Source organism: Anomaloglossus baeobatrachus, chromosome 4 (assembly GCF_048569485.1).
Source record: "Anomaloglossus baeobatrachus isolate aAnoBae1 chromosome 4, aAnoBae1.hap1, whole genome shotgun sequence".
NCBI classification, from domain to species: domain Eukaryota; kingdom Metazoa; phylum Chordata; class Amphibia; order Anura; family Aromobatidae; genus Anomaloglossus; species Anomaloglossus baeobatrachus.
In genome coordinates, this window is record NC_134356.1 from 16,193,008 (window position 1) to 16,211,392 (window position 18,385).

Consider the following 18,385-nt stretch of genomic DNA (forward strand, 5'->3'; position numbering starts at 1 on the left):
TATTGCAGGTAATTCATCTGATCTAATGCTAATGTTACAGCTAATAATAAACACATCATTATCCCCGCGGCTGATATATTGCCGTGCACCTATAGAAGTGAATGGGCTTTGTGTTATACAGATTTAGGCCGGTCTCTTCTTAATATATAGTAAATGCTGATGTTAGTGACTGCTGGTGATAAATATAATGTGATTATTATCGTCACTTACTGCTGCAGATTCTTACATTGCACTGCATGGGGTCTGTGTCCGCATAAGTAATGACTGGGAGCGACATCCATTGCCTATTGGTCGCTGGTGCTGCTTTGTGCAGCGCTATTGGCTGTGTTCGGCCGTGGTTACTGTTTGCCCGTTGCTCCGCTTTGATAGGCCGCAGTGTCCGTCATGTCATGGATCGCAGGCTAATTGCAGGACTGAAGGGAGGAAGCAGGAGCCGCTCCCCGCTGTAGCGATCATGTCGCCTACTATTGTTACATGCATCATATGTAACATCATGTAACTAGACAAGCTGCCACATACCCCTGATGAATCTGTGCAGGAATCAGAAATTCAGATAAAACGCGTAGGGCGCGTACACGATAGAGAGCACAGGCACTGGAGATAAAATGATCTACCGCTCAGTTTTATTAATCTACTCAGTCACTGACTTTAATTTTGTAATGGTCACTTGAGAATTTAATACATAATATAATTGACTATCTCTGATAGGGTTGCCATTAGTGAAAAATTATAATAATAATTTGTCCCCTCTCAGACCTTTTGATCTATCAGCATTATATGATCTGTTCAGTGACTTGTCTCCTATAATAGAGGAATCAACGCCATATGCATTCAGTCTGCTCTGTAAATAATGGCAGAATGAAATCTTGCTAAAAAGCCCATGTAATATGTATTGTGGATGGGTAGATCATATTTAGGCAGCAGTTTGCACCTTACTTTTTTCATATTCGTGATTTCCATAATTGAACATTATAGGAATGGATTTTAAATGATCAAATAAAGGTCAATTTTTATCTCCAAATTAAGGAAAACTGTGAAATATGTTTTTTTTAAGACATCTATTACACGTTTAGTAAAAGGGACGTACAGAGGGGTTAAATGCTAAATACACAAATAATTACAGGCTAGTGGAGATTGCTCATTCATCATCTTCTTCCTCTTATTCTTCATCATCCTCCTCTCTTGAACTTTTCAGGCTCAGCAGGGACCTTTTTTTGGCTCTAAGGCTAAGTTGACACATCCTGTGTTTTGCATCAGTCACAATCCGTAGCCTTGAGGAATTACGGAATCCTGCAAAATATTTTGCAGGAATCCTGTATTTCCCCATAGACTTCTATTAGTGACGGATTGCGACTGATGACCCTGCGTTGCATCCGCTGCGTCGCGGTCCGTCGTTTTTGACTGACCGCCGAGCGGGGAGCAACGCAGAATGTAACGTTTTTCGGGCCGTTGAAAACAACGTACCGCGCAGGAATCCGTCGCGATCCGCCAAGCTTGTAATGCATGTCTATGGTGCAGGATTCCGTCGTAATCAGTCTTACGACGGAATCCAGCGCTGGATTCCGTCATGCTCTACTGAGCATGCCCAGCATGTTTGGCACGCCCACTGGGCTGTCCCAAACACAGACGGATCATGACTGATCCGTCAAAAAACGGACGCACAGCGGATGTAACGGACGCAACTGATCCGTTTTTTCACAGGATTCCTGTGAAAGGAATCCTGTGAAAAACACATCAGTTGCATCAGTTGACATCTTAGGGTACTTTCACACTTGCGTTATTTTCCTTCCGTTACAATCCGCCCTTTTGGGAAACAGCGGAATCCGTTAACGGATTCCGCTGTTTCCCATAGACTTGTATGGTTGACGGATTGTACCAAAAGGAGCTGCGTTGCTTCCGCTGGGCGACGCTCCGTTGCTTCCGCCCAGCGGGAGGAACGCAGCATGTAACGTTATTTTGAGCAGCGGAATCCTCTGGATTTCACTGCGCATGCTCTTTTTTTTTTTTTTTTTTTTAAATCAAACTTTATTTTGGCTCGCGGTGGCCGAACGTTCAGCTGAGCGCCCGGCCGTCGGCAAGCGACAGCGCTCAGCTGAATGACCGGCCACCAGCATGCCCGGCTGCCGGCAAGTCACAGCGCTCAGCTGAGCGCCCGCCCGCCGGCATGCCCGGGCGCCGGCAAGTGACAGCGATCAGCTGATCACCCGGCGGCCGGCTGCAGGGAGCGATCAGCTGATCACCCGGCGGCCGGGAGCGATCAGCTGATCACCCGGCAGCCGGCTGCAGGGAGCGATCAGCTGATCACCCGGCAGCCGGGAGCGATCAGCTGATCACCCGGCGGGCGGGAGCGATCAGCTGATCACCCGGCGGCCGGCTACTGGGAGCAATCAGCTGATCACCCAGCGGCCGGCTGCAGGGAACGATCAGCTGATCGTTCACTATAGTCTGCCGCTGGTAAAACCGGGAAAAAAAAAAAAAAAAAAATCAAAACGAATTGCGTTGTTTTGCAGCATCCGTTGCATCCGTTGTGTCACTATATGCAACACATCCGTTGCATCCGTTACACAACGCAATGCAACGGATACCGTTCAACGCAAGTGTGAAAGTACCCTAAAAAACAACTGATCCGTTGCTGACGGACCTGACGGATTGAAAACAACTGAAGTGTGAACTTAGCCTAATTCGCCTTTGTACAGATACAGCGCCATGTCCTTGCACGTCTTCAGTTTGGATGTTTCTTCTCGTAATTGTTTCCTGATGAAATGCAATTCCACATCTCTCCTAATTTCTTTGCAGCGTCCCCAATGGTCAGACCTGGCTGCTGCCCCCTGATTTCAGGATGGAACTTTTCCTTCTCTGTAGCAGACATTGTCTTCCCCTGTTCCCAGCACTTACTGGAGAATAATGCAAAGTTCACAGACGCATTAGGATGATTTTCCTTCTGCTCTTCTCTGCAAGTCTGTACAAAGTAGACATAGGAGGACACTATATTGTATACACTGCTGTATATATTGTACACACTGCTAAATATACTGTACATACTTCTGTATACACTATATACTGTACTCTGTGCTCTATTATTATGGATACTTATAAAAGCCTGTTGTGCTGTGCAGTATATACAACGAAGCTCTGTGTGTGGATTCTGTATATTGTGTCTCCGCTTTTTCCTCCGTATTTCACCTTTTGCACAATAGTTGGTGTCAGATGCGTGAATTAATATTTCTGTGATCACACGGATTTTTTTCTGCTTTCTGATGGGGAGTGAGTCGCATTGTGAAGCCATCGCCCGATCACAGCTCTTCCCTCCATTACAGGCCTCAGAGATAAAAGCTTCACAGAGGATAAGACACAATCTTGTGCCGGAGATCGCACTCATCCTCCTCCGGGTGTGATCCACTAATGTGGGACGTGTCCCCCCCCAATACTCTGCACACACGGGATAGATTTATATTCCAGCTCCGGGAGGTGCAGACAGCGGAGGCCATCGCCTGTGTTACCCTTCTGGGCTGTCAGCAGCTCCAGGTCGCCCCCACATCGTACGATCCGCTTCCTGCACGATGGATATTGCAGTGAAGATCCCAGTGGTGGTGACAAGAGCCGGGAATAGGAGGACGAGCTCCCGCAGCAGGTTTATCTTCCCGGACACTCAGTGATGAGCAGATCGGGAGGACGGCGGCGCTGATCCCGGGATCCTCTCCGCTCTTTCCCGGCATCTCTGGCAGTGACGGCCACACACGCTCCGCGGAGATGATGGCGGAGGAGAAGTGATGGCGGAAGCTCCTCACCCGTCCGGCTGTAGCCGATAATATAGAGCTTTTATCCCGGGCAGGGAAGCACAAGGAGAGAGCGGAGCTTCACTGGGCTCAGCCGGGGGAAGGCGGGGCCTGTGCTCAGTGGCAGCCAATAGAAGCTCAGGAGGGTTCAGCTCAGCAGCCAATCAGTGCGCAGTAAGACGGTATATATAACAGGCGCCTCAAGCTCCGGCCTCAGTGATTTCCTCTCAGGATATTTTGGTGCTTATTTCCCGCTCACACGATGGCAGAGACCGCACCGGCCGCCGCTCCTCCTCCCGCCGAACCGGCCGCCAAAGCGAAGAAGGCGCCGAAGAAATCCGGGGCCGCCAAGCAAAGCAGCAAATCCTCCGGTCCCAGCGCCTCCGACCTGATCATGAAAGCCGTGTCCGCCTCCAAGGAGCGCAGTGGGGTGTCTCTGGCCGCCCTGAAGAAGCTTCTGTCTGCCGGAGGATACGATGTGGAGAAGAATAACAGCCGCCTGAAGCTGGCCATCAAGGCTCTGGTCAACAAGGGCTCCCTGCTCCAGGTGAAGGGCAGCGGCGCCTCCGGGTCCTTCAAGCTGAACAAGAAGCAGGAGACGAAGGACAAAGCGGCCAAGAAGAAGCCAGCAGCTGCGGCCAAGCCTAAGAAGCCGGCAGCCAAGAAAGCGGCCAAATCTCCAAAGAAGCCCAAGAAGGCTCCGGCCGCGGCCAAGAAAAGCCCGAAAAAGGCCAAGAAGCCCGCAGCAGCCGCCAAGAAAGCGGCAAAGAGCCCCAAGAAGCCGAAGGCCGCTCCAAAGCCCAAGAAGGTGACGAAGAGTCCGGCTAAGAAGGCGGCAAAACCCAAAGCTGCCAAGAGTCCGGCTAAGAAGGCGACTAAAGCCAAGAAGCCCGCGGCCAAGAAATAAGCGGGAGCCGCTCTGTCCTCCTACCACAAAGGCTCTTCTCAGAGCCACCACCTTGTCCTGCAGAGCTGTATGATCAGTGCCACCACCTTGTCCTGCAGAGCTGTATGATCAGTGTCACCACCTTGTCCTGCAGAGCTGTATGATCAGTGCCACCACCTTGTCCTGCAGAGCTGTATGATCAGTGTCACCACCTTGTCCTGCAGAGCTGTATGATCAGTGCCACCACCTTGTCCTGCAGAGCTGTATGATCAGTGTCACCACCTTGTCCTGCAGAGCTGTATGATCAGTGTCACCAGCTTGTCCTGCAGAGCTGTATGATCAGTGTCACCACCTTGTCCTGCTGAGCTGTATGATCAGTGTCACCACCTTGTCCTGCAGAGCTGTATGATCAGTGTCACCACCTTGTCCCGCAGAGCTGTATTATCAGTGCCACCACCTTGTCCTGCAGAGCTGTATGATCAGTGTCACCACCTTGTCCTGCAGAGCTGTATGATCAGTGCCACCACCTTGTCCTGCAGAGCTGTATGATCAGTGCCACCACCTTGTCCTGCAGAGCTGTATGATCAGTGCCACAACCTTGTTCTGCAGAGCTGTATGATCAGTGTCACCACCTTGTCCTACAGAGCTGTATGATCAGTGCCACCACCTTGTCCTGCAGAGCTGTTTCTGTGCCACCACCTTGTCCCCTGTGCATACACTTTGTCGCTTCCCTTTGGTCAGTGCTTGTCTATTGATTCGCGCGGTGATGTCATATACAAGGGGCGGTAGATGCCGGGAGCAGTTCTCGGGAATGTAGTGATAATGCGGGAGCTGCACTGTTCAGCGCTGTGTGCGGGGAGATGGAGCTGCAGTTACATCGGTGTCGTATGCTCCAAATCTGCGTGTAGCCTGGAGGGGATAAGAGCGGGGTTAGTGGGGGGTGGAGCTTCTAAAAATGATTGGTCACAGACATTGGATGATTTTTGGCTACATGATTTTCTTTTGTGGTAGTAGTCAATAGCGTGCAGGGGGCGTGTTTCTCACAGACCAATGAGGACGCGCACAGGAGGATAAATACTCTGCTCCGCCGCTCTTCTCATCACTTCTGTTTTCTTATATACAGAGCTATGGCCAGAACTAAGCAGACCGCCCGTAAATCCACCGGAGGGAAAGCTCCCCGCAAGCAGCTGGCCACTAAGGCCGCCAGGAAGAGCGCTCCTGCCACCGGCGGAGTGAAGAAGCCGCATCGCTACCGGCCGGGGACAGTCGCTCTCCGGGAGATCCGCCGCTACCAGAAATCCACCGAGCTGCTGATGTGTCGCCCTGGGCAAGCCAGGGGACACAGGTCACACACCACCACACCCCACACTCCAGGTAGGCACATCTGCGAACCAGAAATCCTTGTTGCCTTCCTCCAGGAGTCTGTTGATGCACACCAGGGGGTGGGCCAGGCGGTTGGCTCCGCCCACCTAGGAGCTCACAACTCTGGAGGCAGGAAGTTACCAGGCAGATTAGCCCAGGCAGGGCTTGAGTAAACATCGAGAAAGCTCAGGAAGGAGCAGGAGGCTAGAGTAAACAACAAGAAGTGAAAGTGAAGAAAAGAGAAAGAGGAGTAAAGGAGGAAAGCAAGTGAGGTGACAAGAAGAAAGGAAAGCCTGAGAGCCCAGCTTTGTGTAGGGCCAGAACAGCAAGGTCAGCGACGGCGGTGACTGTCCGGAGGGGGACCGTTTGGAAGTTCCTGGAAGGACCCCGTTGGCTGTGTGCCCGATGGTCTGGAGCAGTGTTCCGAAAGACAGTCAGCACCAGGGCAGGGGCCTCTCGGACCCCGGCAAGGCTAGGAGTCGCCAAATTTGCCGAATCCGTCAGTGACGGGGACGCAGATTCCCCCAACAACCAAGTCCCGATTGAAGGCAACAGTCCAACCTGTACAACAGAGGCACCGCCACCGCCAGGGCACCAGTCTCTGAGGGCCAGCGCCTGCGGGCAAAGTGTAGTGCTCCTCCGGCCCAGCTTGAAGCCGGGGAGCGGGTTACCGGTGGGGACCCATCGCAACCATCCGTACATACAGGTGCAAGGAAGAGGGACATCACCGTCACCTACCGGGGAAGCAAAGCAGCTGTCTGTGGGACCGTCCTACCAGCCGTTTGGTTTACCGTACAAACTGTGTCCAAGTCTCAGGCTGAGTGAGTACCATAGTGCCGCAAGGCACAGCGCTGCCCCCGCGTCACTGCGCCCACCAGGCCCTGCACCTCCCAAGCCATCACCGGGCCCCGGGATCACCAACCCCTACCCACGGAGGGGCAACACAACACCTGGCTGCTCCCCATCACCATTCCCGGGATCCCCGCATTGAGCAGCGGTGGTGCTACACATCACCACAACCGTGGGTGGCGTCACGGACATTATCCCAACACCCCAAACAACCCCCCTTTCACTCACGGGCGAGGAGTGCCGCTCGAGGAGACCCCCGGGATCCGGCCTACGGCTCGAGCCACCACTGAGCAGCCGGACCCGAGCAGAAGGGGGTGAGCGCGGTGTGCTGACACCCTCCTCCCCGCCCGTGACAACTTGGCGTCACGAACAGGATCTTACCGCTCTGCCGTCTGGTAGAGGTGCGCCTTGTGACCGCCGAAGGTATCCGGCAGAAAAATTTCAGAAGCCGCCATCTTTGGCGCGAAAAGTTCCCGCTCGAGCGTCTTCTCGAGCAGTAGAGGCGCGAAGGCCAGAACCCCGCCCCGAGAGAGGAGGGGCCGAAAAGAGCTAAGGGGGACGCGATGGCGGCTGGCCGCATGTAGCTGCGGCTATAAAAGCAGGGACGCCAGGACCCTGCAAACAGCCCGTTCCTGGAAACAAACGAACCAGCCGTCATGTGGATGCCGTCCCGCGACACCGTGCCCCCCGCGCCTGGAACCGCGGCGTGGGTAGAGATCCGGACCGCGCAGCTCTACCAACGGCTGCAGGTGAAGATGCAGCTCCTCATGGAGGAGTGGGAGGCCGACATGGCGGATGTTGTAGCCACCGTGCGGAGACGCGAGGAGGAAGCGGAGAAAGGGAGGGTGAGTGACCCACGTCCCGACGCCCTTGAGGGGCCGGTCATTGCGGCTGTGGGGCCCGGTCCAAGCCCTCTCCCTTCGCTGCCTCCCTCGCCACCCGTCCCGGAGGCCGTGACCCCGCCACTAGGCCTGCTACCACCGCAACCGGTAGCAGTACCCAGCGTCCCCGCCCAAGCGGGCCAACCTGTAGCCGGAGCCCGCAGCAAGTCCGCAGTGTTGCCGTGGAAGACTCCGAAGACCGAACCGGAGGCATCCCCTGAGAAACTCCCCGAGCCGGAGCTGATGACCCGCTCCGGGCCGAAGGCCCAGCAGCGGAAAGCCCCTAGGCCCATCCCCCACACCTCGGCTGAGGTAGCGCCGGGTTGTTGCTGCAGGGCAGCGCCCAAGGCCATGACACCGCGGGATACGCCACCCACCTTCCTGACAGTGGGTAACGTTCAGGATGTCCCGCGGGGCCCGACCCGTGCGCCGGCGCTGGCAGCAGCGCCGTACTGGGATAGGGAGCCGGTACCGCTGGGCCTGGAGATCGCCGAGAGGGAGAGGAAGAAGGCCGAGCTGGTGGCCAGAGCGATCCGGGAGAAGGAGAATCTCCGGCAAGCGACGTTCCGTGACCGGGGACCGCTGTACGAGGGACAGGTGAGGCGGTTTGATGTCCGCCGGGGCTACGGGTTCATCTATGAGCCGGGCCTGGAGGCCGAGGTGTTTGTAGCCCGGCGGGACGTGCATGCTCACCTGCCCGAAGAACATCCCGGCCGTAATCTGATGCCGGGAGATATTGTGCAGTATACCCGGCACTTTGGGGAGCGAGGCTGGTTTGCGCTGGACGTTAACCTCAGGAGGGGCCCGGAGGCCCGAGCGAGCGCAGACCTCTACCCCTTGCCAGCAACCCCAGCGCTTGAAAGACCGGAGTAGGGCAATGGAGGCCCGCAGCACCGTCCCCGTTGGGACCATCTGCTTGTTTGAAAAGTTTAAAAGTTGAAAGATGATGAAAAAAAAATGATTATCCGAGTTTTCACCTGATTGTCTGCTGTGATTGCAACCGGCTGGAGCCGGCACCGTTGTCCCCGTGGGGACCGTTTAAAGTTTAAAAATGCATGGGAACTATCCATGGACAAGCCCGTGAACTTTGCAGGGCAACCACAAACGTTAGTGGCTTGTAAATATGTTGGGTACCGTTACCGTTTTCCGCAGGCCGCCTCCGGAGAGGCAGGTTGGAGGGAGGGCCCTGAGCAGAGCAGGCCAGGGCCCAGCCACCAAAGGAACCGGTGGCTACCCTCTGGAGGGCAAGGACAGATCCCGCTCGGGTACCGTGTGCTGGACTGTGGGTCAAGGGGTGCTGCCTGGGCTTTAGGGGCAGCATCAGGGCCAGGTTACTTGGGTGGGAGAGAGCGGAAACCGTGACCGTACACCGTTGAAACGTTAAAAGTAAAATGTGCCTCCCGTCTTGGGAAGAGTTATTGAAATGTATATATGTTTAACCCTTGTTATCCCCTTTTTACAGAAAAATAAAACCGGTGTAGGACGGCAGCCCGCGGACGGTCTGCGTTTTGCTAAGGGGGAATGTGTCGCCCTGGGCAAGCCAGGGGACACAGGTCACACACCACCACACCCCACACTCCAGGTAGGCACATCTGCGAACCAGAAATCCTTGTTGCCTTCCTCCAGGAGTCTGTTGATGCACACCAGGGGGTGGGTCAGGCGGTTGGCTCCGCCCACCTAGGAGCTCACAACTCTGGAGGCAGGAAGTTACCAGGCAGATTAGCCCAGGCAGGGCTTGAGTAAACATCGAGAAAGCTCAGGGAGGAGCAGGAGGCTAGAGTAAACAACAAGAAGTGAAAGTGAAGGAAAGAGAAAGAGGAGTAAAGGAGGAAAGCAAGTGAGGTGACAAGAAGAAAGGAAAGCCTGAGAGCCCAGCTTTGTGTAGGGCCAGAACAGCAAGGTCAGCGACGGCGGTGACTGTCCGGAGGGGGACCGTTTGGAAGTTCCTGGAAGGACCCCGTTGGCTGTGTGCCCGGTGGTCTGGAGCAGTGTTCCGAAAGACAGTCAGCACCAGGGCAGGGGCCTCTCGGACCCCGGCAAGGCTAGGAGTCGCCAAATTTGCCGAATCCGTCAGTGACGGGGACGCAGATTCCCCCAACAACCAAGTCCCGATTGAAGGCAACAGTCCAACCTGTACAACAGAGGCACCGCCACCGCCAGGGCACCAGTCTCTGAGGGCCAGCGCCTGCGGGCAAAGTGTAGTGCTCTTCCGGCCCAGCTTGAAGCCGGGGAGCGGGTTACCGGTGGGGACCCATCGCAACCATCCGTACATACAGGTGCAAGGAAGAGGGACATCACCGTCACCTACCGGGGAAGCAAAGCAGCCGTCTGTGGGACCGTCCTACCAGCCGTTTGGTTTACCGTACAAACTGTGTCCAAGTCTCAGGCTGAGTGAGTACCATAGTGCCGCAAGGCACAGCGCTGCCCCCGCGTCCCTGCGCCCACCAGGCCCTGCACCTCCCAAGCCATCACCGGGCCCCGGGATCACCAACCCCTACCCACGGAGGGGCAACACAACACCTGGCTGCTCCCCATCACCATTCCCGGGATCCCCGCATTGAGCAGCGGTGGTGCTACACATCACCACAACCGTGGGTGGCGTCACGGACATTATCCCAACACCCCAAACAACCCCCCTTTCACTCACGGGCGAGGAGTGCCGCTCGAGGAGACCCCCGGGATCCGGCCTACGGCTCGAGCCACCACTGAGCAGCCGGACCCGAGCAGAAGGGGGTGAGCGCGGTGTGCTGACACCCTCCTCCCCGCCCGCGACACTGATCCGGAAGCTTCCCTTCCAGCGCCTGGTGAGAGAGATCGCCCAGGACTTCAAGACCGATCTGCGCTTCCAGAGTTCGGCCGTCATGGCCCTGCAGGAGGCCAGCGAGGCTTATCTGGTGGGGCTGTTCGAGGACACCAACCTGTGCGCCATCCACGCCAAGAGGGTCACCATCATGCCCAAAGACATCCAGCTGGCCCGCCGCATCCGCGGGGAGAGGGCGTAGATCTGTCCCGCACCCCCGAGCACAACACAAAGGCTCTTTTCAGAGCCACCACATCCTCCCTCAGACGAGCTGATTCCTTGTCTCTGATTCTCCTCATTCCCCGCAGTGTCCGGGGCGCGGTCTCTACATGTGACGGGCGGCGCTGCGGAGTCTCCTGTTCTTACTTTCCGCAGCTCTGCCTGTATCTGTAGTATCGCGCCCGCGGTTTATTTCAGTTTCTCCCCGTATTGAGAGCGGCTCATTGTGCGGTGTCTCCGGAGTCTGATGGCGACTCCTCATCTCATTCACTCAGGAGTAATCTCGGGCTTTCTGAATGGAGCTTTCTGCACTAAACTGACCCCCTCGAACCCCCCCAAACTTTATTATCCCTCTTGTCCTCCAGATGTCAGAAGCTGTGGGATCTGGAGATCTCGCAGGGGGATCCTCTCACTCCAGGTCGCTATTCTGTCTGGAGAATATCTGCAGATTGTATCGGGCTGTGATGTCGCTCTGCACATTCTTATAGTGACGCGTTTGTTATTAGTTCAGATTCTTAGACTCGTTTTTAATGAGGAGATGAAAAAAAAACAACTTCAGCGTCTGCAGATCTGTGTCGGATTGTAGAGATCTCAGCAGAACGTCCGCCCTGAGGCCGCGTGTTACACGACGGAGACAAAGCGGGAGGAGCTATCGGCCACTGAGCGGGAAGTTCAAATTAGGGATTCAGCCAATCAGCACTCTGCATAAAAACTATGGCCCCGCCCAGAAGCTCCTCACGTTACAGGCACCACGTGGTTTCTGTGCTGGAGCTTCCCCGCAGTCATCGGGGCGGACCGCACAGAGGACTGCGGCTGATGACGCTTCAGCTCCGCCTCTTCCTCTAATTCTCGTTTTCCAATCTCCGTTGTTGTTTTTGCAGCTTCTAATGTGAAATATCTGATTATGGAAGTAAAAGCCGCTGTCAGGAGAGTGAGCAGCGGCCGCTCAGCACCGAGACTCCGCTCCTGCAGTCACTGCTTCCTCCATGTTATACGGGGCATTACCGGCTACTGCAGAGCGGGGGCAGAGTGATGGGGCCCCGGGTGCACAGCGCCGTGTAGACTGCGGGGTTTATAGCGCTGTATGGAGATCTGTAGTATGGGGGAGATACAGAGGAGAGAAGTAGTGATGTGTCGTTCGTGAACGAGCCGATTCTTTGAGCCGGCTCTTTGAAGTGAACGATATGAGCCGAATCATCAAAGTGAACGAGCCATAAAGAGCCGCTTTTTTTTTTTTTTCTCTGCTTCAGGGGGAAGCAGGAGATAAGAAGAGTAAAGTAAACAAACTCTGGGCAGGAGCTGACACTTAAAGCTATACACACATAGTGGTTCTTCCTTAGTTCAGTGGGCACAATTGAGTATCAGGGAATGATGTGCTAGGGTTAAGTTTTCTGACCTCGACTGGCACATATGGTAATGTGTAGGAGGAGAGGGGCTCAGCTTGTTTGCTGATAACAATGGACCCCTGACATGTTCATTTAACCCTGTAAGGTTTTCTTTCTGGCATAAAAGAGAGAAAATTATTGATAATAAGCCATGTCTCCATTCCTTCAATGTTTAGTGGAAGCTGCTGTGTGTGTGTGTGTTTGTGTGTGTGTGTGTATTTTTTTTTGTGACCACAATTGATATTTTTTTACTAGTTTGGTGACTACATACAACATATTCATTAGCCTCTATGTGCATGTGTCTGTGGCGTTGTGGTGTCACAATTCTCGCAGTTAAGACTTTTTTTCTATTTCTGTTACAAATCCTGGCATTTTTAGATGTAAATAGATCTGACATCTGCACACATCTATAAAACACTTTTTTTGTATCGCTTCCTAATTATCAGTGGCGTAACTAGAGTCTGGTGAGCCACAGTGTGAAATGTAGACCTGGGCACTCCCCCACCTGTCACACTCCGTGCGCACACATGTTGGTGAGATCATATGTATGGGCCCCGTGTATATATGTCCCTTATCCTGGTATATATGGTGTTCCCCTCCCACCACCATAGTCATACAATTATTATAACGCATCCCCATATTCCTCCATATATCACAATGCACCCTCATAGTCATTTATATATTATAATGCATCCCATAGTCCCCCATAGTCATCCAATTATAATAATGCACCCCCATTATCCTCCATATAGTATAATACTGCCTCACAGCCCTCCATATAGTATAATGCAGCCTCACAGCCTTCCACATAGCATAATGCAGCCTCACAACTCGCCATAGACTATAATGCACCCCCCTCCTCCCCCATAATCCTCTGGCGAGCGTGTACTCATTAAAAAATAAATCTGTACTTACCTCTCCTGGTTTCCCCGCAGCCTAATGTGACTCACGATATCGCCACAGCGATGTCACTGTGGCGATATCGTGAGTGCATCGCCACGTGTGACCCGGCAAAATCGCCCCACAATTTATCGCTGGTCACAGTCGCGAAGTTTTCGGTCCGGACCGAAAACCACGCAACTGCAATCTAGCGACATCGCTGCATGTGACACCTTCACACCAGCGACGTCAGGAGCTGCACTATAGCTCCTGGAGACACTGGTGTGATGCTATGGCATCACACAGCGACATTGCAGGAGAAGTCGCAGGTGAGATCGTCACATATGACATCTCACCCGTGACGTTGATGCGGTGGGCGGGGTCACACGGTCATCAGCGACGTTGCCCACCACATTGACATGTGTGACAGGGCCCTTACTTTAATTCAGAGATGGGAAACTTCAGGTCTTGAGTGCCACACACAGTGTAGATGATTCAATTATCAACTGTGCAATACTAAAGACCCCGTCAGACAGGGAGGTATCACTGGCGATGTTGCTGCAACTTAGTAGGCATGGTCAAGTTACAATGACATCGCCAGTGTGTCGCCTCGTGTGACAGGGCAATTTCCCGCTGCCACCGCTCATCTCCTGAATTCGGAGGTTGCCTAGCACTGCTGGGAAACCTGGCGATGAGGAGCAGGCGATCTGAACACATTGCCGCGTGTGACGCAGCAATAGTGTTCTGACACATGACGGGAGCCATACAAAGTATAGCCCCCTGCCTCGCCTGGACTACAGGCATGTTCAGAGGCGATCCTCCACCAGTGTGACAGTACCATAAGGAAATCCTGGACACATGACCTGCAACCCTCCAGACCTGGAGGTCCTCACCTCTGCTTTAGTTGATCAATGTGTGATTGCTGTAGGGCAGCACCCGACACCTCGGATGATCAGCTGTTCTTAATGTTGGCCAGATTTGCTGTTATGAAGGTGCTCCATCTTGTATGTAGTGACAGCGGCTAGATACCGCACATCCGCCCTCCAGCCATCACACATTCATTACCTATAGTAAGGCCAGACCATCAATGTTAGTCAGGACAACCTCTATACATTTGTTTTATGTGCAATACTACCTCAATGACATTTATTGTCACTTAACTGTTAAAAAAGTTGGTATGTAACTAGTGTTGCATTGCCATATTGTGTTCCACTTGCTGGGATTTGTAGTGCTGTGCACCACCAGCAGAAGTTGGACCCATGCTATGTTAGCATTTAAACATTTCTGTTCCAGGTTGTGTTGTAATAAACTGATTTTGCTATTCAGTATCCTATGCTTCCATATGTTGGTGTGCGTACAGTATGTGTGTACAATGTGTGTATGTATGTGTGTCCTTTGTGTTCAGTATGTACAGTATGTGTGTACAATGTGTGTATGTATGTGTGTCCTTTGTGTTCAGTATGTACAGTATGTGTGTACAATGTGTGTATGTATGTGTGTCCTTTGTGTTCAGTATGTACAGTGTGTGTGTACAATGTGTGTATGTATGTGTGTCCTTTGTGTTCAGTATGTACAGTATGTGTGTACAATGTGTGTGTATGTGTGTCCTTTGTGTTCAGTATGTACAGTGTGTGTGTACAATGTGTGTCCTTTGTGTTCAGTATGTACAGTGTGTGTGTACAATGTGTGTATGTATGTGTGTCCTTTGTGTTCAGTATGTACAGTATGTGTGTACAATGTGTGTATGTATGTGTGTCCTTTGTGTTCAGTATGTACAGTGTGTGTGTACAATGTGTGTATGTATGTGTGTCCTTTGTGTTCAGTATGTACAGTGTGTGTGTATGTGTGTCCTTTGTGTTCAGTATGTACAGTGTGTGTGTGTTGCACATATAGTGACAGGCAGCACAGTAATTGCAACTCGCCTTTATTTTCAGGAATTATAATCTTTTGTAGGAGCGACACATATCAGAGCACTGACTAATGTAGAAAGGACATGTACAAAAAACACCACATAAAAGAGGAGCGAGGGCCCTGTCCAGAAGAGCTGACAATCTGAGGAAACGGAAACAATAATGCTAAAAACTGTTTTTACTGCTTCACTAGATACATACAAGGGTGTAGAATGAGGTTCCCAATGTACAGGTGAGGTTCTGTATCATCACAAGGTGGAGCAGAGGGGTTTTTTTTTAAAAAAGAGCCGTTTTTTGAGCCGAAAGAGCCGATTCTTTTTGGTGAGCCGAGCCGAATGAGCCGGCTCATCAAAAAGAGCCGGACTGCCCATCACTAGAGAGAAGCTGCTGATGTGACGGCAGAGAGGAGGCAACCAATGAGCTGCAGGGGGCGGAGCTGGTTCAGTTTCCCTTTGTCACCCAATAGAACAGCGATGTGACAGCAGTGCTCATTTGCATGGCCGGGCTATAAATACGGCCGCTCTGGGAGGAGCAGATCATTATTCTCTCTCCAGTGAAGAGATCTTTCTGCTCTCATCATGCCTGATCCCGCCAAGTCCGCTCCAGCGCCCAAGAAAGGCTCCAAGAAAGCCGTGACCAAGACTCAGAAGAAGGACGGCAAGAAGCGGAGGAAGAGCCGGAAGGAGAGCTATGCCATCTACGTGTACAAGGTGCTGAAGCAGGTGCACCCCGACACCGGCATCTCCTCCAAGGCCATGGGCATCATGAACTGCTTCGTCGGTGACATCTTCGAGCGCATCGCAGGGGAAGCCTCCCGCCTGGCGCACTACAACAAGCGCCACACCATCACCTCCCGGGAGATCCAGACCGCCGTGCGCCTGCTGCTGCCCGGAGAGCTGGCCAAGCACGCCGTGTCCGAGGGCACCAAGGCCGTCACCAAGTACACCAGCGCCAAGTGATCACCACCGCTGCTCCACACCACAAAGGCTCTTCTAAGAGCCACCACATTGTCTGATCTGAGCTTTATACTGGACGGTCTCAGTTTCTGGCTGTGGCAGTGATTGGAGCAGATCCTCTGCGCTGCGATGGTCGCTACAGATGAGGTTTGTGGCTGGAGGATTTCGGTGAGGATCGTGTATATAGAGTAATGGAGCTGCCCGGGGACTTGTTACCTCCAGCGACCTCCGCTCTGTAGTGACCGGTAAAGTATATGGAGGTATATACTGCACTGGGGAATATATAGCAATGTACGGGAGGATACAGCGCTATATGAAGCTATGCGGTATCTGCCCGCAAAAAAGATATGTACAGATCTGTAATGCAGCACATGGGGAGTGCGGGGGGATGAGGCTGCTCCGTGCAGTGACATAATCTTACTGGTTTATCTGGGGCTGTGATTTGCAGTCACTGATCTGATATCGGCTCCTATACGGTAATATGGAAATATAAAGCGCTATATGGAGGTAGAAGGTACAATATCAGCATTATAGAGCACTATATGGGGAGATACAGCCCTACACGTCACGGAGTAATATTAATGAGGGGACATGGCACAATGTTATCAGGCGGTGAGGAGACAAAGCCCAGCTCCCCAGTAATGCCTGAGTGCAGTCATGTGCGGAGCACGGATAGTTACTGCCGAGACTAACTGCAAAGAGGAAAAATCCGCTCCATGGACACAAAAATATTTATTGATGCATAAAAAAACCCCTCCATCCATATCGGCAATGTCTACACTGCTGCGTTTCTGGTGCATCAATCAGTTTTAGTCATGATATTTAAAATGGCGTCAGAGGTCAATATAAATAGTCACTAACTCAGCTCAAGTGATCTCCTGTAGATCAACCAAAGAGGAGTATATGGCGGTATACAGCACACATCACTAGATGAGGGTATATACGGTAGTAGTAAAGTGTGTATGGGGAATATACAGCACCATATGATCGTATACATCACTATGTGGAGACAATACAGCGCTATATGCGAATATACAGCAGTGTATGGGGTTTGCTGGATTGAAGGTCAGTATAAATAATGACTAACAGCTCCAGGGATCATATTCATATAGATTGCCTCAAACAGAAGTATATGGCGGTATACAGGACTGCATTTGGGGTATGCAGCGATATATGGCGGTATACAGATCTATATCGAGATTACTGTACTATATTGGGTATACAGCTCTGTATGGGGCAGCACAATATAGGAAGTAGAGTGCACTATATGGATGACGATTATACAGCACAATATGGTGACAGCCAGCATTATACGGGACTTTACAATACTATATAGGAGTGTACAGCACTAATATGGGGCTTTATGGCTCTATATGGTGGATTTATCGCAGTATATGGAGATATTCACAATAATATTAGAATATACAGAGCTATAGAGAGTTTATTGGAATAAAGGTTATGTCTATATTTAAAATTAACACTGTAGATGCGGGAAAATAAACGGACAATAAGCGGGAAATTCAAAATCTCCAACAGTTTTGCGCTCAGTCAATCAGCAGAGGAGGGGCGGAGTCGATAATACAAATTCTCCGCCCCTGAACGCGTCATCATTCTTGTTCTCTTCCTGGTCCTCCCTCGCTCTATATAAAGGAGGACTGTGCGCTCGTCAGTTATAGTCTTTGCTGAGTACGTGGAAGATGTCTGGACGCGGCAAAGGAGGGAAAGGTCTGGGGAAGGGCGGCGCCAAGCGGCACAGGAAGGTTCTCCGGGACAACATCCAGGGCATCACCAAGCCCGCCATCCGCCGTCTCGCCCGCAGAGGAGGCGTCAAGCGCATCTCCGGCCTCATCTATGAGGAGACTCGCGGCGTCCTGAAAGTCTTCCTGGAGAACGTGATCCGTGACGCCGTCACCTACACCGAGCACGCCAAGAGGAAGACCGTCACCGCCATGGACGTGGTGTACGCGCTCAAGCGCCAGGGCCGCACTCTCTACGGCTTCGGGGGTTAATGCTTTTGCCTCCCACAACGAAAACACAAAGGCTCTTTTAAGAGCCACCCACAGTCTCTGAGAAAAAGCTATAGATCCTGCTGCGGAGAGGGGCGGGAGATCAGCGCTGCGCTCGATCACTAGTCTGCGCTGCTTTACGGGCGGCTGGAAACATCGCGGGCACTAAGGAGTTTACGTAGACAGGCCTGCTTAGCGCTGATTGGCTGCGCATCGAATAATTCCCTGACTGGCTGCTTTTCTCTCGCTCTTTGTTCTGTGAGATCCTCGGTGTCAGGCGGGAGGGCTGCGGCTCAGAGTGAAGATTAAATATATAGGTTGTACTCAGCACTATATGGTGATTTATATTGTTAGGGGGCATCCAGCATTATATGGAGGTGCAGAGCACTTTTATGAGTAGAAAGCCCTGTATGGACGTTATACAGCGCTCTATGGCGGTGCAGAGCTCTATTGCAGCCCCGAAAAAAAAATGCGTT

The 18,385-nt window shown here is 52.4% G+C and overlaps 2 protein-coding genes and 1 pseudogene across 2 annotated transcripts; 2 read left to right on the forward strand and 1 right to left on the reverse strand.

Moving 5' to 3' along the window:
- Window positions 1-4,038: 4,038 nt before the first annotated feature.
- Window positions 4,039-4,683, forward strand: LOC142300988 (histone H1.01-like). The gene has a single exon (XM_075342010.1). It carries the CDS (start codon window positions 4,039-4,041, stop codon window positions 4,681-4,683), a length of 645 nt encoding a protein of 214 aa, XP_075198125.1.
- An 839-nt stretch (window positions 4,684-5,522) lies between these two features.
- Window positions 5,523-10,756, forward strand: LOC142302233 (histone H3-like). Its single transcript, XM_075343316.1, has 3 exons — window positions 5,523-5,547; window positions 5,674-5,971; window positions 10,528-10,756. Exons 1-3 carry the CDS (start codon window positions 5,523-5,525, stop codon window positions 10,754-10,756), a joined length of 552 nt encoding a protein of 183 aa, XP_075199431.1.
- Window positions 10,757-11,508: 752 nt separating this feature from the next.
- Window positions 11,509-18,385, reverse strand: part of LOC142302234 (uncharacterized) — a 56,733-nt pseudogene continuing 49,856 nt past the window's right edge.